At 39.2% G+C, this 19480-nt stretch overlaps 1 protein-coding gene across 1 annotated transcript; it reads left to right on the forward strand.

Annotated features, from left to right (window-relative positions):
• Window positions 1-2629: 2629 nt before the first annotated feature.
• LOC126073311 (guanylate-binding protein 6-like) lies at window positions 2630-18866 on the forward strand. Its single transcript, XM_049879854.1, has 11 exons — window positions 2630-2698; window positions 4575-4788; window positions 5573-5700; window positions 9670-9779; window positions 9993-10189; window positions 12995-13240; window positions 14170-14450; window positions 15138-15350; window positions 16441-16543; window positions 16887-17080; window positions 18028-18866. The coding sequence occupies exons 1-11, from the start codon at window positions 2669-2671 to the stop codon at window positions 18259-18261; spliced, it is 1950 nt and encodes a 649-aa protein (XP_049735811.1). The 5' UTR covers window positions 2630-2668; the 3' UTR covers window positions 18262-18866.
• Window positions 18867-19480: the final 614 nt, after the last annotated feature.

Here is a 19480-nt window from a genome sequence, read left to right on the forward strand (position 1 = left end):
TAATGATTTTAGAAACCTTGAAAAAAGTCGACTGTCTCAGGTTAGCCAATTATTAATTCAAGATGTGCTATGAAAGTCAGAAAATATCTAGAATAGTGTCATGGATTGAATTATGTCTCCCTAAAAATATGTGTATCAACTTGGTTAGGCCATGATTTCCAGTATTGTGTGGTTGTCCTCCATTTTGTGATTGTAATTTTATGTTGAGAGGATTAGGGTGTGATTGTCACACCACCCTTACTCAGGTCACCTCCCTGATCCAAGGTAAAGGGAGTTCCCCTGGGGTGTGATCTGCACCACCTTTTATCTCTCAAGAGATAAAAGGGGGAAGCAAGCAGAGAGTTGGGGACCTCAAATCACCAAGAAAGCAGCACTGGGAGCAGAGTGCATCCTTTGGATCTGGGGTCCCTGCACTCGAGAAGCTCCTCGACCAGGGGAAGATTGAGGACAAGGACCTTCCTCCAGAGCTGACAGAGAGAGAAAGCCTTCCCCTGGAGTCGATGCCCTGAATTTGGGCTTGTAACCTACTAGACCGTGAGAGAATAAATTTCTCTTTGTTAAAGCCATCCATTTGTGGTATTTCTGTTATAGCAACTCCAGATGACTAAGACAAATAGCAATTTAAAAAGACTATGATCTCCTACAGCCACAGAAAAACTGTGGTGAAAATCAGTCCCAGATATTAATTACAAGGGTAGCAAAGCTAATAAGAAAAGTGAGTAAGAAAATCCTCAAGAGATCTCATATGCCAAAACTATTATTTTTGTCAGGTGCCATCAGATTGATTTTAACTCACAGTGACCCCATAGGACAGAGTAGAACTGCCCTATAGGGTTTCTTGCCTGTAACCTTTACAGAAGTAGATTGCCAAGTCGTTCTCCTGTGGAGCTGCTGGGTGGGTTTGAACCTAGCTCTTAACTGTTGGTGCCACCAGGACTCATGACGCCAAAGTGAGGATCCTTGTAATGAAAGATTGGGGTCCACGTCCTGGGTTTGAAACATTTGGGTGGATGGATCTGCACCGCATAGGCAGCAGAAGAGGCTCTCTTCTTGAGGAGAGTAACATCCACTTATATGGATACCAGGTAAAGACCCACCGATGGCAGCTGATTCATGAGGTGATGCTTGTTCACCTCCAGGTTGTGCTCACCTCCCTCGTTGTACTCACACCAGCAGGGAAATGGAGTCTCCGCTTCAGAAAGAAATAAAGTCTCACCTAAAAAATTGTAAGGCTTCACTACTATGGGCTAGCAGGAATCAGAAAAACAGACGTGCGAGTGTACTGAGAATGTTAAATCAGGAAGGGTAGATAGAAGGAAACCGGAATTTATTGACACTTTTTTTTTTTTTTTTAGATTAACCTGGGTGGCACTGGGTTTAGAGTAAACTGGTAGAGAAAGCTGATAGGGCTGTATTTACTAAAGCATGACTATTAATTAACTATGGATATTTCTAACTTCCTTTCACCCCTGCACCAAACACCCGTGCACTCATGCTCTAGTCAGCTAATTCAGACAGAAAAAATTCAGACATATTCCTCCTAAATGTCCCAAATACCATGAATTACTTTTCCTTTCAATTTCAGTTTTACTGCACCATTCCATTTACAGGCGTGACTAACAGTCTCTGTTTTTTCAGCTTCCACAAAGGAGGAACACAAAGGTGGGAGGAGGAAAGAGAGAAAGGTGGGAGGAGGAAAGAGGCAAAGGAGTGAGTGAGAGGCAGCTGAGAACTTGCTCCTGTGAAGTGGAACAGGTATGTTCACTTTCTTTTACATGCCATTTAGTCTTGAATTTAAACCCTTCAATTTTTGATTCAAAATAATAACTGAGGAATAGGCAGGAAGGGCAATCTGCCTGATAGTCTGGCCTGGGAGGGCGGTTGGTTGCTGGCTTTAGTTTGGGGGAAGTTCACTTTCTCCATTTGGACTAGATGCACTTAGCTGGGAGACACAGCCAGGCACACTGTCCCCTTGGATGTGCTGTTCTTCAAACATTGACTTAGGGCAGCAGCAAACCCAGCCACCAAAAACCCAATGCCCTCAAGTCGATTCAGTGGAGTGGAAAAAGCCTCCCTCTGTCAGGCACTAGGGCAGGCATTGGGGACACAGAAAACAAGACCGTCTCCATCTGAGAGTTTACAGACAATTGTAATATAAAGAAATAATTTCTATTAGTCATACTAAGAAAGCTTCAGAGTATGATTTTATCATTCTAAATATCTATGTAGAAATAAATTTAATCCGTACATAATTGATTTTTGGAAGTTAAAAATAACTATATAGTCAGAACTTTGTGTATGTGTTTCTTGTTTCTCGTAGGTACACCAGAGTCACTGTAACACTTATTACACATATAGATACATAGGCCTGGAATCTGGGATTTACCAATTCCAAAAGATTCTTACGTACATCTCATTATGAAAAAAAAAAAAGCTCCTGAGCAAGATCAAACACCTGTACTTGTTCGTTGAAGTTAAAAGTTCTGTGGTTCATTCACAGCTAATAAACAACAGACCTGGTTTTTATAAAATTGTTTGCAGTAACATCCACATCTTCCAACAATGTTCTTTAGTCTTTTAAAGAGGGTACCGTACAATTCCAGTAATTAAAATATTGCTGTTAAGGGCTCGTGTTTTACCTCCGTATCCCTTGCTCCTCACACTGAAAATGCAGACAAAAAGAGACTGTACAGGAACGGTATGTTTGAACTTCATTCCTGGTTTTCTCTAATAAAAAATTATTTTGTATACTTTGCTCTCAGTAATTTAGAGTTTATAGATTGTGTTGAAATATACAGTGAAATCTGTGAGAGCTGGAACTGGATGGGACTGCCTGTTTTCCTCCTTTGACAGGGTGCAGTCTTACCACTTTTCTACTTCTCATTTAGTGGAGTGGATCGGTTTATTTATTGCAATTATTGTAGATTAATTTCCATCTAATTCAGTAACTTTTACTGAAATCCTATTTTGTACTGCATATTGGGCCAAGATAGAAGTTTATAGAGTCTCACCTACTTATCCAAAACACCCTATAGCTTGGACCTATAATTTTGTTCACATTAGCACTGGGTAGCCTTATAATTACCCTAAGAAACTGAGGCGTAGTCAGGGGAGACTCCTTTTTAAGGTCTCACAAGGAGTAAATGGTAGAGCTGGCACTTTTGATGGTATTAGATGCATCTTGAATTTTTACTGTATAGATAGAAAACTTAATATTTGCAGCATGTGAACAAAATATTATGTTTATATATTTTTATTATGAAAAGCACGCAGATATGAGAGAATATCATTTTAATATAATGGCAACCAAAAATGTGCCAGGAGACCCATGGAATAATTGTACTTTTAATATTTAATTTTAAAAAGTAAACTTTTATCTTTAAAAAAAATTACGATGAGAATCCAATAAAGTTTTCACCCCCTGGTGACATTTTGTCACATTTGTTTTATCTCTCTAAACACATATATACTACATGTCCCTCTAAGGAGTCCTGGTGGTGCAGTGGTTAAACACTTAGTTACGAACTGAAAGGTCTGCAGTTCAAGCCCACCAGCTGTTTTGTAGATGTGGCAATCTGCTTCCATAAAGATTAATGCCTTGGAATGAGGAAATTCTATTCTGTCTTGCAGGGTTGCTGTGAGTCCGAATTGACACAACTGGGTGTGATTGTTATGTCCCTCTAGATAACATACAATGATACATTGTTTTTCTTACTCTTTTTCCTTTTCTTTGGTTTTTCTTCTCACTTTCCCCTTTCCTTATTCCTATCATTACTTTTATTCTTACTCTACTCTTTCTCTGGTTTCCATTCTTGGGAGTAAGTTGCAGAAAAACCAAACTTTCTCAGCTAAGTACTTCAGCCTGTATCCTTTAAGATTCAGGACATTATCCTTCCGTACTTTTTAGGAAGGGAGCCTGCATTCGTTAGATGGTCCTCATTCCCACACAGCTGCTTCTTCATCCACTTCTTGCTCGTATCCCTGTTACTCTACTAAGTCTGCAGAAAAAAAGAGGAGGCCATCTAGTCACAGTAATGCCTTAGAGAGCGCATTTTGGTTTGCAATAGTCACTAGAAAGCTACTGTAGGTTGTTGACCAAGGAATTTATAGGATAACCAAGTTTTTAAGGAAGATTATTTTGCCAGGTAAGTGGTTGCAGCACTTTCAGGTATGTAATTCTGGCTCGATGACATATTCACTTTATCTTTTATCTCATTTGCAAAGTGGATATTAATCGCTAACTTTCAGGTTCTCGTAAGTAATGATGAGATCAGGTATGTAAGACATGTATCAGAGGGCTTGCCGTATTGTAGGTACTCAACCCATGGTATTAAATGCTTGAATTTTATTGCTGTTATGGAAGTAAAACTTTGGAGATTGGTAAACCTGTGTTTTATCACTAGATCATCAGAGATGTGGTTAATGATGGAGGAAGTGCTCTATAGTCAGTTAAAGCCGGCCTACGTTTTGTCCCATAGAAAAATGCAGAAGTCCCAACAGCCCTAAATTGATGTACTCATGCAATGGGCACCCAAAGGCAGAGAATGACTTTGTGATATTATTTCTATGGAGAGGCTCTTCTAGGTCAGCAGGTTACCATGGCATCTGGACCCACCATGATGGCCCCCATTTGTCTGGTGGAAAACCAGAACCAGAAGCTGAAAGTGAACCAGGAAGCTGTAGAGATTCTTGACAAGATATCCCAGCCGGTGGTGGTGGTGGCCATTGCAGGAATGTATCGTACAGGAAAATCCTACCTGATGAACTGCCTGGCAGGACAGAAAAATGGTGAGTGTTGTTCTGGGGCAGGGGCCATTTGCCTGATTCCAACTATATCTCAGCTTCTTAACTCTCCTCCAGATTCACCTGAAGAGAGAACCTAACTTCGCAACAAAACAACCTTCTAACTACCATGTTACTCCCTTACTGTAATCTTTTCCTGTAATTTTTGGTTTACTCTTGGTAAGGAAAATCTTTTCTGCTAGTGCTAATAATTTCCCTTTTTCTATGTGATCAGGAACTGGGCCCCTGAAATTGTTCTTCCTTCTCTTTTGCAACATATTTTGCTTTCTCTATGGAATATTCCATCAACATATAAAGATGTTTGAATATTTATCATCTTAAAAATCCTTTCTGGGCTCCACATCCCATTGTGGCTGCCACTCATTTTTCAACCACTTTTCAAAACAAAATATATTGTCTCAGTTTCCTTTTTCCACTTTTTCCCTTCCCATGTCCTCTCCTCAATCCACTCTTCTCTGGCTTTGGACCTGCCATTCTTCCAAAGTGCTCTTTTTGCATTTACCACTGACCTCCCATTTTGTCTGATGCAGTGGGTACCACTTTGTCTCCATCTTGAGCCCTTGCTTGGCATCATTCTCATAATTGATGTCCTCCCTGCTTCTTGAAATAGATGACACAAAAAGGTGACATCCTTGATGAAATAGAGAAAGTACCATCTTGTATCCTGAGGCCTTTACAATCACACAAATCTATGTTTTTTAAGAGTAGTAAGTGGGCAGCCTGGACTATTTGCCATCACCGTATGTTGCTTTCTCCTATTTCCTTGCAGGCTTCCCTCTGGGCTCCACAGTGCAGTCTGAAACCAAGGGCATCTGGATGTGGTGTACGCCCCACCCCTCCAAGCCCGGCCACACCCTGGTCCTTCTGGACACTGAGGGTTTGGGCGATGTGGAAAAGGTAAGGCAGAGAATCACAGAAAGATTCTTTTACTCTGAATTTTCTCCTTATCTCTTCCTGGTCCTTTGTAACTGCTGCGATCTGTTCCAGAAATCTAAAAATCCGATTATAGCAAATGAAGCAAATTCTATTCTCTTTGAACCTCACTTCTAGTTAAAATTAGATATCATGGTATATTAGGTAAGTTCTTTTATTTTTTGGCCCTGGGGTGAATGATTGGATTCAATTTAATAGATTCTTTTGAGCAGTTGGGTTCCAGGCCTCTGGACTCAGTACTGTAGATTTTAGTAATTAACGTAAGGACTTTGCCCTCCAAAGCCCTATGGCCAGTTGAGGAGACCACGCACACGCAGTCAGAACTAATATAGTGTGATCAGGAAAGAAGCAGGTTAGGTAGAAGGAGAATCTGCACTGCAGTGCAACCCCACACCTTTGTCAATTCCATGGGAAGCTCTGTAACTGGAATAGCCCTTTTGAGTTATCCTGAATTGGAACAACAGTGCTGGTTCTTTATCCCCAGTTGCTGATTAATCGCTGGAAGGCTACCCTGGCAGGTTTTGTCATTAAGAGGCCTGACAGCTGAGTGCTGTCTTCTATCAGTACTCCCAACAGCTGGGGGAATAGGTCCTTCAGTGCCTAAGGGGGATCCAGGCAGCACATTACAACCACTACCGCGTACACTTAAGTATTAGAGTGTCTTGAAAAGAAAAAAGAGAGCCATCACTCCCTTTCCAGGGGATCAGAAAAAGGCTTCTGATCCACCTTCAGAGGTACCCTATGAAGTGTGTGTTTGAGAGTTGGAGCTAAGAGAGTTGGGTTTACATTTCCTAAGGTAAAACTCATCAGCCATACACATTACGTTCAGAAAGGCTTTGATGCACCTGTAACTGCTCTGGTTTTATGAAAGCATACGCTTATTCTACAACACAGGTTTTTTTTTTTTACTGTGCTTTAAGTGAAAGTTTACAAATCAAGTCAGTCTCTCATACAAAAATTTATATACCCCTTTCTATATACTCCTAATTGCTCTCCCCCTAAAGAAACAACACACTCCTTCCTTCCACTCTCTATTTTCATGTCCATTCGGCCAGCTTCTAACCCCCTCTGCTCTCCCATCTCCCCTCCAGGCAGGAGATGCGAACATAGTCTCATGTGTCTCCTCGATCCAAGAAGCTCACTCCTCACCAGCATCACTTTCTATCCCATAGTTAAGTCCAATCCCCGTCTAAAGAGTTGGCTTTGGGAATGGTTCCTATCTTGAGCTAACAGAAGGTCTGGGGACCATGACCTCTGGTGTTCTTATAGCCTCAGTCGGACCACTAAATCTGTTCTTTTTATGAGAACTTTGGGTCTGCATCCCACTGCTCTCCTGCTCCCTCAGGGGTCCTCTGTCATGTTCCCTGTCAGGGCAGTCATTGGTTGTAACCAGGCACCATCTAGTTCTTCTGGTTTCAGGCTGATGTAGTCTCTGGTTTATGTGGTCCTTTCTGTCTCTTGGGCTCATAATTAATTACCTTGTGTCTTTGGTGTTCTTCATTCTCCTTTGCTCCAGGTGGGTTGAGACCAATTGATGCATCTTAAGTGGCCACTTGCCGGTATTTAAGACTCCAGATGCCAGAATGTTTTCTTAATAGATTTTATTATGCCAATTGATTTAGATGTCCCCTGAAACCATGGTCCTCAAACCCCCACCCCTGCTATGCTGGCCTTCAAAGCATTCAGTTTATTCAGGAAACTTCTTTGCTTTTAGTTTAGTCCAGTAATACTGACCTCTCCTATATTGTGTGTTGTCTTTCCCTACATCTAAAATAATTCTTATCTACTCTCTAATTAGTGAAAACCCCTCTCCCTCCCCGCTCTTGTAACCACCAAAGAATATTTTCTTCTCTGTTTAAACTATTTCTCCAGTTACTATAATAGTGGTCTTATACAATATTCGTCCTTTTGCAACTAACTAATTTCACTCAGCATAATGCCTTCCAGATTCCTCCGTGTTAGGAAATGTTTCACAGATTCGTCATTGTTCTTTATCGATAAGAAGTATTCCATTGTGTGAATATACCATAATTTATTTATTTATCCATTCATCCGTTGACGGGCACCTTGGTTGCTTCCATCTTTTTGCTATTGTAAACAGAGCCGCAGTGAACATGGGTGTGCATGTATCTGTTCGTGTAAAGGCTCTTAATTCTCTCGGATATATTCCAAGGATGGGATTGCTGGATTGTACGGTAATTCTATTTCTAGTTTTTCAAGGAAGAGCCAAATCGATTTCCAAAGTGACTGTACGATTTTACATTCCCACTAGCAGTGTATAAGTGTTCTAGTCTCTCCACAGCCTCTCCAACATTTATTATTTTGTGTCTTTTGGATTAATGCCAGCCTTGTTGGCGTGAGATGGAATCTCATTGTAGTTTTGCATTTTTTTTTTAATGATAGTGAGCATTTTCTCATGTATCTGTTAGCTACCTGAATGTCTTCTTTAATGAGGTTTCTGTTCGTAGCCTTTGCCTATTTTTTAAACGGGTTATTTGTCTTTCTGTAGCGAAGTTTTGCAGTATCCTGGATTTTAGAGATCAGACGCTGATGGGAAATGTCATAGCTAAAAACTTTTTCCCAGTCTGTAGGTAATCTGCTTACTCTTTTGGTGAAGTCTTTGGATGAGCTTAGGTGTTTGATTTTTAGGAGCTCCCAGTTATCTAGTTTCTCTTCTGCATTGTTAGTAATATTTTGTATACTGTTTATGCCATGTATTAGGGCTCCTAGCATTGTCCCTATTTTTAATTCCATGGTCTTTATTGATTTAGATTTTATATTCAGGTCTTTGATCCATTTTAAGTTAGTTTTTGTGCATGGTGAGAGGTATGGGTCTTGTTTCTACGACAGACATTTTAAGGTGTATTTTTGGTATTTTGTCTGTGCTAATAGGTGAAATGAGTGATTTATTTTTTGTCTTACTTTAGGACTCATTTGGATACAGTACTAAATTTCTATAGCTCACCATTTCTGCCTAAATTCTGTGTTTACTTTTAAAACCAGATATGAAAAGATATACTCTTGTTGTCCAAACAGTTTATTGTTTTTATAAGACCCACTTCTTTGTGTCCTAATTGATTACTTTAAAAAAAAGAATTAGGGTTTGGGGAAATAAAGTAATGAATAAGCTATTTTCCCCACTTTCTCAACATTGTAAGGGTCAAAGTTGAGATTTACATTCGTGTCTGTGTTCAGATCTGTCTTAGTTTCCTAGGGCTGTGTGAGCCCTGGTGGCAGAGCAGGTAGAGATGGGCTGCTAACCAAAAGGTTGACAGTTTCAACCCACCAGCTGCTGCTTGGAAACCCTATAGTTCTACTCTCTTCTATCGGGTCATTATGAGTTAGAATCTCCTTGATGGCAAGGGATTTACTTTAGTTTTGGCCATAAGAAAATTCCATGGGTAGGTGGCTTTAAAGAACAGAAATATATTTTCTCAGTTTTCTCACAGTTCAAGAGGCTATTCTTATTGCTGCTGTTCGTTGCCATCTAGTCAATTCTGATTCACGGTGACTATGCATTCGGGGCGTGGCTCTAGGAGGAGATGCTTCATTGTCTATTTTAGCTTCTAGTAGCTGCTGGAAATCCTTGGCATCCCAGCACTTATAGACACATCTGCCCTCTGTGTCTCTGTGTCTATTCTGCTCTTTTTATAAGACACCACTCAGCAGTGATTAGGTCTAGGACCCAAATCTGGTATGATTTCATTAACAATAAAAGAAAATCCCTATTCCAAACAGTTTCATATTTACTGGTATAGGGGTTAGGATTTCCAATTCTGTTTTCAGAGACATAATTGAATTCATAAGAAAACCTGTTTCTTTGCACAGCCAGTATGTTAGTTGAAATAATAAGGGAAAAACTGATAAAATAAATGTCTGAACAAGTTTCCAATGAGTAATCTTCTAAGTCCCTTACTGCAATGTGTTTTCTAGGGAGACACTAAGAATGACTCCTGGATCTTTGCACTGGCTGTGCTTCTGAGCAGCACCTTTGTCTACAACAGCATGGGCACCATCAATCACCAGGCCCTGGAGCAGCTGCAGTATCCTTCCAGGAATTGAATCACCATGCTTTATTGAAATTATGGAAATATAGACCAAGTCAGTTTCTCCTCATAATTTCTTTCTCTTGTAGCTTAATTGCCTTGGTGGAGCAGTGGGGATACAGGGCAAAAGAGAGTATTTATATTAACTTTTAATATAGAAAACATAGACATAGCAAGGTATAGAGTTTCTTTTCCTTAGCCAAGTCACAGTTATGTGACAGAGCTCACAGAACTAATCAGGGCAAAGTCCTCGTCAAGACCTCATGAAGTAGAAGATTCCATAGAGTTTGTGGGTTTCTTTCCAGACTTTATCTGGATTGTACGTGATTTCACTCTGGAATTGAAGTTACATGGTCACCCTATTACAGAAGATGAGTATTTGGAGAATGCCGTGAAGCTGATTCCAGGTATCAGAGCGTTGTCTGGACACTGGATGGTTCAGTAGGGGTGGGATGAACCAATGGGTTATATTTATGTAGTTGGGTATCTGATGAAAACTTACTTAAGAGAAATATCCGTTTTCATTTACTCGTTCTTCCTTTCATTTTCCACTCAGGCTTTCTCAAAACATTTATTGAGAAATTGGCTAGGCAGAAGAGTAACTCTGTCAATTCAAATATAGTCCTCGACCCCAAGGAGATTATACAGTTGTGGCAATATCTTCAAATTACATTTTGGATATATTCAGTCTTTAGGAGTCAGAAGCAATGTACAAATTATTTTTGCTTCGAAATAGTTTTCCTAATTTCCTTTTCCTAATTTTGCCCCATTAGAGTTGTTTGTAAGAAGTGCTGATGGCATAACAGTTAAGAACTCAGCTGATAGCAGAAGGATTGGTGGTTCAAACCCACCTGTGGCTTTGCAGGAGAAAAGACATGATGATCTGCTCCTGTAAAGAATTCAGCCTAGAATTCAGCCCCTAGGAAACCCTATGGGGCAGTTCTACTCTGTCACATTGGGTTGCTGTGAATCAAAAAATCACCTCAACAGCACACAACAACAATCCTTGTTTGTAGCTTTTCTTCTTTTTGGTCTCACAGCTCCATTTCTACATGGGATGGAGTAGACCAGAAATTTACATTTGATATTTCATTTATTTAGCCATACATCCAATAAGCATGTAATAAATAACCTCTGTATACCTGGCAACATGTTCACTTCTAGGGATACCATCCAGAGGTGTTTTACTTGGGACATATATCTCCTCAAATTTCTCTCCAGAGTTGTCATTGTGTAAGCTTAATTTTCAAACAAGCATTGAAATGTCTATGTTAATTATAATAAAAAAAATGTTAAAGGAACTCTATAAACATATTGTTGTTGTTGTTAGCTACCTTGGAGTTGGCTCTGACTCACAGTGACCTTATGTATAACAGAACTAAATATTGCCTGGTCTTGCACCATCTTCACGATTGTTAGTATGTTTGAGTCCATTGTTGTGGCTCACTTGTATCAATCCATCCCTTGTTTTTGTTGGCCCTCTAATTTACCAAACATGATGTCCTTTTCTAGTGAATGGTCTCTTCTGGTGACTTGTACAAAGTAAGTGAGTCAAAGTCTTGCCATTCTTGCTTCTAAAGAACATTCCTGTTGATTTATTTAGACATTTGTTCATTCTTTTGGTAGTCCACTATATATTCAATACTCTTTACCAAAACTACAGTTTGAATGTATCAATTCTTCTTCTGTCATCCTTTTTCATTATTCAACTTTCTTGTCCATAGGAAGTGATTGAAAAGACCACAGTTTGGGTCAGATGCTCCTTAGTCATCAAAGTGACATCCTTGCTTTTTAAAACTTTATGGAGGTCTTTTGCTACAGTTTTGCCCAATGCAATATGTCATTTGATTTCTTGGGTGCTGCTTCCATGGATATTGATTGCTTATCCAAGTAGAATAAAATCCTTAACATCTTTGATTTCTTTGCCATTTATCATGATGTTGTTTATCATTTCATGTGTGAGGGTTGCCATTTTCTTTTTGTTCAGGTGTAATCTATACTGAAGGCTATGGTCTTTAACCTTCATCAGTAAGAGCTTCAAGTTGTCTTTATTTTCAGCAAGCAATGTTGTGTTACCTGCATATCACAGATTGTTAATAAGTCTTCCTTCAGTCCTCATGCCATGTTCTTCTTTATCTAGTCCAGCTTCTCAAATTATTTGTCCAGCATACAGCTTGAATAAGTAAGGTGACAGGATACAACCCTGCTGCACAAATCTAATTTTGAACCATGTAGTATTCCCTTGTTCTGTTTGAATGAAGGCCTCTTGATTTATGTACAGGTTCCACATGAGCACAATTAAGTGTTCTGGAATTTTTGTTCTTCCCAATGTTATCCATAATTTGTTGTGATCCACACAGTCAAATGTCTTTGTGTAGTCGATAAAACACGTGTAAACATCTTTCTGATCTTCTCCAGTTATTGCCAAGATCCATATGACATCAGCAATGATATTCCTTATTCTACATCCTCTTCTAAATCAAACTTGAACTTTTGGCAGTTCCCTGTCAATGTACGGCTGCAATTGTTTTTGAATTATCTGCATTAATGTTTTGTTAGCTTGTTATACTAAAGATATTGTTTGATAATTTCCGCATTCCATTTGACCACCTTTCTCTGGAATGGGTACAACTACAGATCTCTTCCAGTCAGTTGGCAAGGTAGCTGTCTTTCAAATTTCTTTACATAGAGGAGTAAGCACTTCCAGTGTCCTATCTGTTTGTTGAATCATTTCAATCAGTGTTCCATCGATTTCTGGAGCCTGTTTTCATCAATGCCTTCAGTGCAGCTTAAACTGTTTCCATCATTACCACTAGTTTTTGGTTATATGATACATCCTAAAATGGTTGAAAGTCAACCAACTCTCCTTGGTACAGTGAATGTGTATTTTTCTTCCATCTCCTTTTGATACTTCTTTGTCTTTTTTTTTTTTTGCCCGTAGAATCCTTCAATATTGCAACTTGAGGCTTGAATTTTCTCTTTAGTTTTTACAACTTAAGAAATGCAGATCGCATTCTTTCCTTTTTTTTTCCTAATTCCATGTCTTTGCACATTTCATCATAATATTTTACTATCTACTTTGTTCTTCAGAACATGTTTCAGAGCATAGAAGCATTGAAGACTGCAAAGATACAAAAGTCCCTGGTCATGAAAATCTTTGGCTTCTGTGCCCCAAGGCTTTGGCCATGATAATATTTTTTTCTATTTCTCAGGCAAAAATCTCAAAGCCCAAATATCCAATCTGCCCAGGGAGTGCATCAGGAATTTCTTTCCAAAAAGGAAGTGTTTTGTCTTTGACCGACCAACAAGTGACAAAAAACTCCTAGCCCATATTGAGGATGTGCCAGAAGGTGAACTGGATCCTAATTTCCGAGAGCAAACAAAAAATTTCTGTTCTTACATCTTCACCAATGCAAAGACCAAGACCCTCAGAGAGGGAATCATAGTCAACGGGAATCGTGAGTCTCCTTTTTGTATTTCTGTGGGACCTCACATGTGTTGGGAGTCTCTTGGTGGTGCAAATGGTTAAGCACTAAACTACTAGCTGAAAGGTTGGCGATTTGAACCCACCTATTTTTTTTATCGATGCCTAGGGAGATAAGCCTGGTGATCTGCTTCTGAAAGGTCACAGCCTTGAGAACTCTATGGAGCAGTTCTACTCTGCATTCATAGGGTCTGGATGAGTTGGAATCAACTTGACAGCAACTAACAACAACAATATATGTTGAATATAGTATATAATGTGTTTCTTAGAATTAGAAGTATGGGTAGACAGATATTTATACTCCATGAAGAAATATGTATCAGTATTATAATTTGGGGGGGGTTGCAAATCCCTCTCCAAAATCGTAAACATTGTCATTCATATCTGGGGCTTCACGTTTCTGAAAAAGCCCTTCATTGATGATAAAATCGCTAAAGGCGTATAAGAACAGAATATACCATCTTCTCAGGGAAAGTCCTATAGGATAAATGTTCCTCGCAAGGAGAATACAAAGGCTATTTTTTGGAGTGTAATGAAGCCCAGAAATAAATATTTGGCCATAAATTCCTAAAAATTCATTGGAAGCCTAAGAATTAGGAATAAATATCTGATTTATTCTGTTTTATCTGACTACTTGTGTAATCTATTTTCCTTTTAGTTTCTTTTAATGGGAAATTATATTTTTCCTGATACACCTGAGTAGGTTAGATGAAGGTAGACACTTAATTTTTTTTTAATGCTCTGACCTGGAGAACCATAGAAGGAAGAATCAATAGGAAAATGAAGGTGATGCTATTAGAAGGAAGTAGGGGTGTGAGTGTGTGTGTGTGCATGTAATTTTAGAAATGTAGTCTCAGAATCTTGGAACTTGATATTTATTCCTAAATTTCCTGCCTCATTCAGGCCTGGGGACTCTGGTGGTGACCTATGTGGATGCCATCAACAGTGGATCAGTGCCTTGTTTAGAGAACGCAGTGACAACTTTGGCCCAACTTGAGAACACAGCAGCTGTGCAGAAGGCAGTCGACCACTACAGCAAGCAGATGGCTCAGAGTGTGAAGCTCCCCACAGACACTGTCCAGGAGCTTCTGGATGCTCACACGGCCTCTGAGAAGGAAGCCATTGCAGTCTTCATGGAGCACTGCTTCAGGGATGAAAATCAAGAGTTCCAGAAGATGTTTGTGGTATTTAACTTTAGTATTTACCTTTTGTGACACTTCCCATTAAGGAATGAAGCCTACAGGTACCCTTATTGACCCCATGGCTTATCTCTCACTCAAGGATAAAGTAGTCTGAATTCTCATAAGAGAGAGAGTTATAGGGGGCTGTATTTCCCTCCTTTTTCCCCCTAAAAGTTGTGCACTTTATCCAGAAATCTAGATGATCACTGAACAAAATCAATATAGGTAACTCCTTACGTGAATACTTTTATGGATTCAAAGCTTTCACAAAACAGCCAAAAATCATTTCTGAGCTTGTTGCTTTTCTGAACACACTCTCTCATTCCTTAGGACCAACATTTCTCTTATCACAGCCTCATTTCAGGCTATTCTTAACTTTAATGCTCTTGTATCATTGTATCATTGAAGATAGGATCACTGACTGCTATAGGTGCAAAAAATCATGGAGGTTATGTAATGCAACCCCATCATTTCACGGATGATGAAACTGAGGCCCAGGCAGGTTAGGAAAGTTTTCAGAGTTGGGAGTAGATCAAGTCCCCTGATTCCTGATGCATTGCATGCCCTTGTTGTTGTTAGGTGCCACTGAGTTCATTTTTACTTATGGCAACAATTGACAATTCTCCTAGTTTCTTTAAAATTTTATCTCCCCAATTCCTTTCTTCTGATGACTTTACATTTCCCTTGTAGGAAATCATAAAGAATAAAAAGGAGGATTTCTTGCTGCAGAATGAAGAGGCCTCTGTTAAATACTGTTGGGATAAACTGAATCATCTTTCAAAGGCCCTGATGGAAAATATTTCAGCTGGAATTTTCTTTGTCCCTGGAGGGTTCAAGCTCTACACAGAAATAAAGGAAAAGATTGAACAGGACTATTCTCAAGTGCCCAGGAAAGGAGTAAAGGTGAGGACAAGGGGAGCACAAGGAAGCCTACAGAACAGATCAAGGGGTCCCTGAAATCTGATAACACAGCACCATCTGTAAGGAAGAAGAGAGCATGGTGATATCATAAATCCTTTCGATGTCCATTATTTATTTATTCTGGTATATAAATCTTTGGCAGTAGAAATGTTCATTTCCAAAAAAAGAGTATGGAAATCAGAAATCCAGGAGAGACAGAAAAGAAATTATTCATTCCCTTCATCAAACCACAAGGCAGGCATTGTGTCAAGGGCTGAGAATTTACAAATAAAGTCAGAGTCTTTGCACTCAGGGTGGATCAAAAGTGAGAAAGAGTCAAATAAATGGACCATTGCAGACAGAGCCATGTACTATGAACCCGTGGCCCTGAGTTGCACCAGTCATGGTAATAAACATGATAATAATAAAACCCTTTGCCATGGGTTTTCTATGATAATAATACAACTAAAATATATCAAGCAATTATTTTTGATGTGATGGGCAATGATAAGCACTGTCCACAGAGGTTTTAATTTAATTTTCCCAATAAGGTTATGAAGCATCTACTCATACCGTCCACATTTTACGAATGGGAGCTGGGGGGCACAGGCAGGCTAAATACCTTGCCTAGAGTTACACAGCCAGCAAGTGTCGGGGAGAGCAGCAGCACAGATTAGAGGCAGTGTTTCCCATTGATTGAGAAGATGGTCTAGGAAACGTTCCAGAAAAGGAAGGTGATGTAAATTTTGAAGTATTTGTATGTGTATTTCCAAGTTGAGATGTTACATGAAGGGAAGAGCCCCAGGTAGATGTATAAATATGTAAAAGCCCCCAAGGGTGTATGTTTGTACAAGTGTGTGTAGTTACGACTGGCTAGAACCTAATTTGGGTTGTGGGGAGTAGCACTGGAAGACAGGTAGCAGGGAGAGAGAAATGGTGTTAAGGAGGCTCTCCGGTCACACTAAGTTTGAACTTAGTAGTGGCCTCCCGGAGGCTTTTAGCAGGAAGCAAAAATGACATGGGTGGACTTGTTTATGCAGCACTAATCTCCTCAGTGAAACTTTAAGTTGTTTACTCTTCCTTGGTTCCTCAGGCAAACGAGGTCCTCCAGAGCTTCCTGCAGTCTCAGGCACCAATAGAAAATTCCATTCTGCAGTCAGACAAAGCTCTCACAAATGCAGAGAAGGCCATAGCAGGTACAGTGGCAGGGATTAGCCCACAGTGGGTGGGGTGGTTCCTGCAATACCCTCTGAGGAATCTGAGAGGAAGATCTTCCTGAAACAATGAGCTGCCTCTCCTTCTGTGAAACACGCACTCTGCTGAACCTGAAAATAACAAGGCAATTGTGGTTGTAAGTCCACCTGGACAGGCAGGGGCTTTCCCATCACATTTTTAAACCTGCTCCTGATGTCCAAGTCGATACTGGGTGAATTCAGGATTTCCCACCTCCCTTTCAAATTTTGTTTGGTCTCTGATCTCAGGCAAGTAGAGCTCAGCTCTGAACTATTATTTTTTCCTTTCTGAAATCTTCATGGACAGTGGAGCGAGCCAAGAAGGAGGCAGCTGAGAAGGAACTCGAACTTCTAAGACAGAAACAGTTGGAGCAGCAGCAGCAGCAGGAGGCTCAAGAGAGGAGTTTAGAGGAAAACAAGTGCCAACTGAAAGAGAAACTGGAGAAGGAAAGAGATAACTATGTTAGAGAGATGCAAAGGATAATGGAGCATAAGCTGAAGGTAAGTCTGGCTGCGACCTTGTTAGTGCCTGAAGATCATTGCCCTGGTGCCCCAGGAAGGGGTGGGTCAAGGTTAGAGCAACATAATGGAAAGAAGCTTCATTGCCATCTACTGCTTGACCCACTAAAAGCCCTGAATCCTTCTAGTTTTTCGGAGGCCTTTGAGTTCTGCTCCACACTGAACCTCTGGAGAGTCCAGAATGACTCTGGCCCATCCAAGCCTTTGCAGAATATAAATAGGTTTGAACTGTTTTGGATGATTCTAAACTGATTTCCCAAGGCCATATATTTCAACCAGGTGTACCTAAAATAAGCAGCAACTGGTTTACTTTACCAAGGTTGCTGCCAATTATCAGGAATCCAAAGACCCTGAGTTAGAGCCACACTGACCTAAAACTATCGGATAAGTCCTAATTAGAAATACAGGCAACTATTAAAAACTAACCTTGCTACATTCGTCTCTGGTAAGAATAGCCAGTCCAGGCCATGACATAACACAGGAGAATTCTCTCTTTTTCCATCTGGAAGTATTTATAAAGATTTCTAGTTTAATTTATAAGTTCCTATTATTTTTTTTTATTATTATTATTTTTAAGATGTAGATGGCCATGCAATCCCAAGTGAGACTTAGAATTACTGCATTTTTCCCAACTGGCATTTTTTGGTTGGAACATATTACAGCATTTGCTCTCATGCCTGGTTTAGTACCCAAGCAAAACCCAAATGGCGGGTGAATATTAGCAAGTTTGTGAACTGCTTTCTCTCAATGTCCAGTACTGAGGCAGAAGATATTCCTTGTTGCAAATATCCTCCTTCAAGATCTAGTAAGAGAGAACACTTCTAGTAATAAAATATCGACGGTTTCACAAAGTTTTTAAATACAAAAATGTGATTCTTTAAAAAATTCAGATTTTAAAATATTTACTCCTTTCCCATCTTTTATTTTAGGTCCGGGAGGATCTGCTTAATGAAGGATTTAGAAAGAAATCTGAAGAGATGGATGCAGAGATAAATTATTTGAAAAATATTGTTTATAAGAATACAAATAATAATGCTCCCTTGATTGCACAGGCCCTGGACAAATTTGCCGTTGAAATCACTTCAATCCTGTCTGCTCCTGCTAAATTACTTGGTCAAGTTGTGAAAGGCCTCAGCTCACTGTTTAAAAAGGATTATCTGTAGAGGGTTAAGTTGGCTGGGACCTTAGTAGTGACTGAATTATAGAATGTGGGTATATGTATGCTCTGACCTATTTTTGGTGGTTGTTTTTCACTTCTCTCTAGCAAAGTCTTAAACATAAAAAGCATCTACTAGAAGATACCAGTGCGTGGCACACATTAGATAGAATAAATGTTGATTTTATTAGTTAATTTAAAGGGAGAGACAAACAGCGCTTTAACACTGGTGTTGGCAAATTTCAGCCTGTGGGCCAATTCAGGCCTGCTACCTGTTTTTCCAAAGTTTTATTGGAACACAGGCATGCTCATTTGTTCTTGGCTGCTTTCATGTCACAATGGCAGAGTTGAGTAGTTAAAACAAATGCTGCATGGTCCAAAAAGCCTAAAATATTTATTACCTGGCTCTTAAGAGAAGAAGGCTGCTACCCTCAGTTTAGAAGACAAAATAGAGAACAAGATCAAATTTGCTGTAGCAGTAAAAAAATACTTAGAATAAATTTATCAAGAATGTGACTGCAAGTCACAAAAAGAATTATACAAAGTATACATATTTAAGTCAGTTTTCCCTAATTTATCTGTAAATTTAATGTGCTCTGAGACAAAATATCAAAAAGATGTTTTCCTGAAGTTAGGCATACTATCTTCATAGAAGAAAGTCAAAAAGACAAACAATACTCTGAAAAGATATTTTCAATTATTATCACAGAAAAAGAGCTAATTTATTTAAGATTTATGGGTAGGTAATTCACAGAAAATAATTAAGATATTCAACTTTTAATTGTTAGAAAACAAAATTAAAACATGATCATAAATATAATCTTTCAGTTCTCAGATTGACAAGGATTAATACATCTTTTTTATAGCAAATTGTGTTTGAAAGATTGCAGAAAAAGAGTTACTCTCATATGGGAGTACAAACCGTATAACACATGTTGAGAATAAGTCCTAATATTTATTACATTTCAATGTTTGTATACTTTGGTTTAGCACATTTGCTTTTAGTAAAATACATATGCAAAATCCTATACACAAACACAAGAAGTCCATTGAGACATTGCTTTTAAAAGATTGGAAACTATGTAATGACCCATTTACATGGGATTTGGTAATACAAATTTTAGTTCATAGGTATAGTGGAGTATTATGTAGCCACTAAATAAATTGGAAGTGGAGCACTATTTGTACTAATATAGAACAATCTCAAAGATAAATTCATATTAAAA

This window comes from Elephas maximus, chromosome 3, assembly GCF_024166365.1.
Source record: "Elephas maximus indicus isolate mEleMax1 chromosome 3, mEleMax1 primary haplotype, whole genome shotgun sequence".
NCBI classification, from domain to species: domain Eukaryota; kingdom Metazoa; phylum Chordata; class Mammalia; order Proboscidea; family Elephantidae; genus Elephas; species Elephas maximus.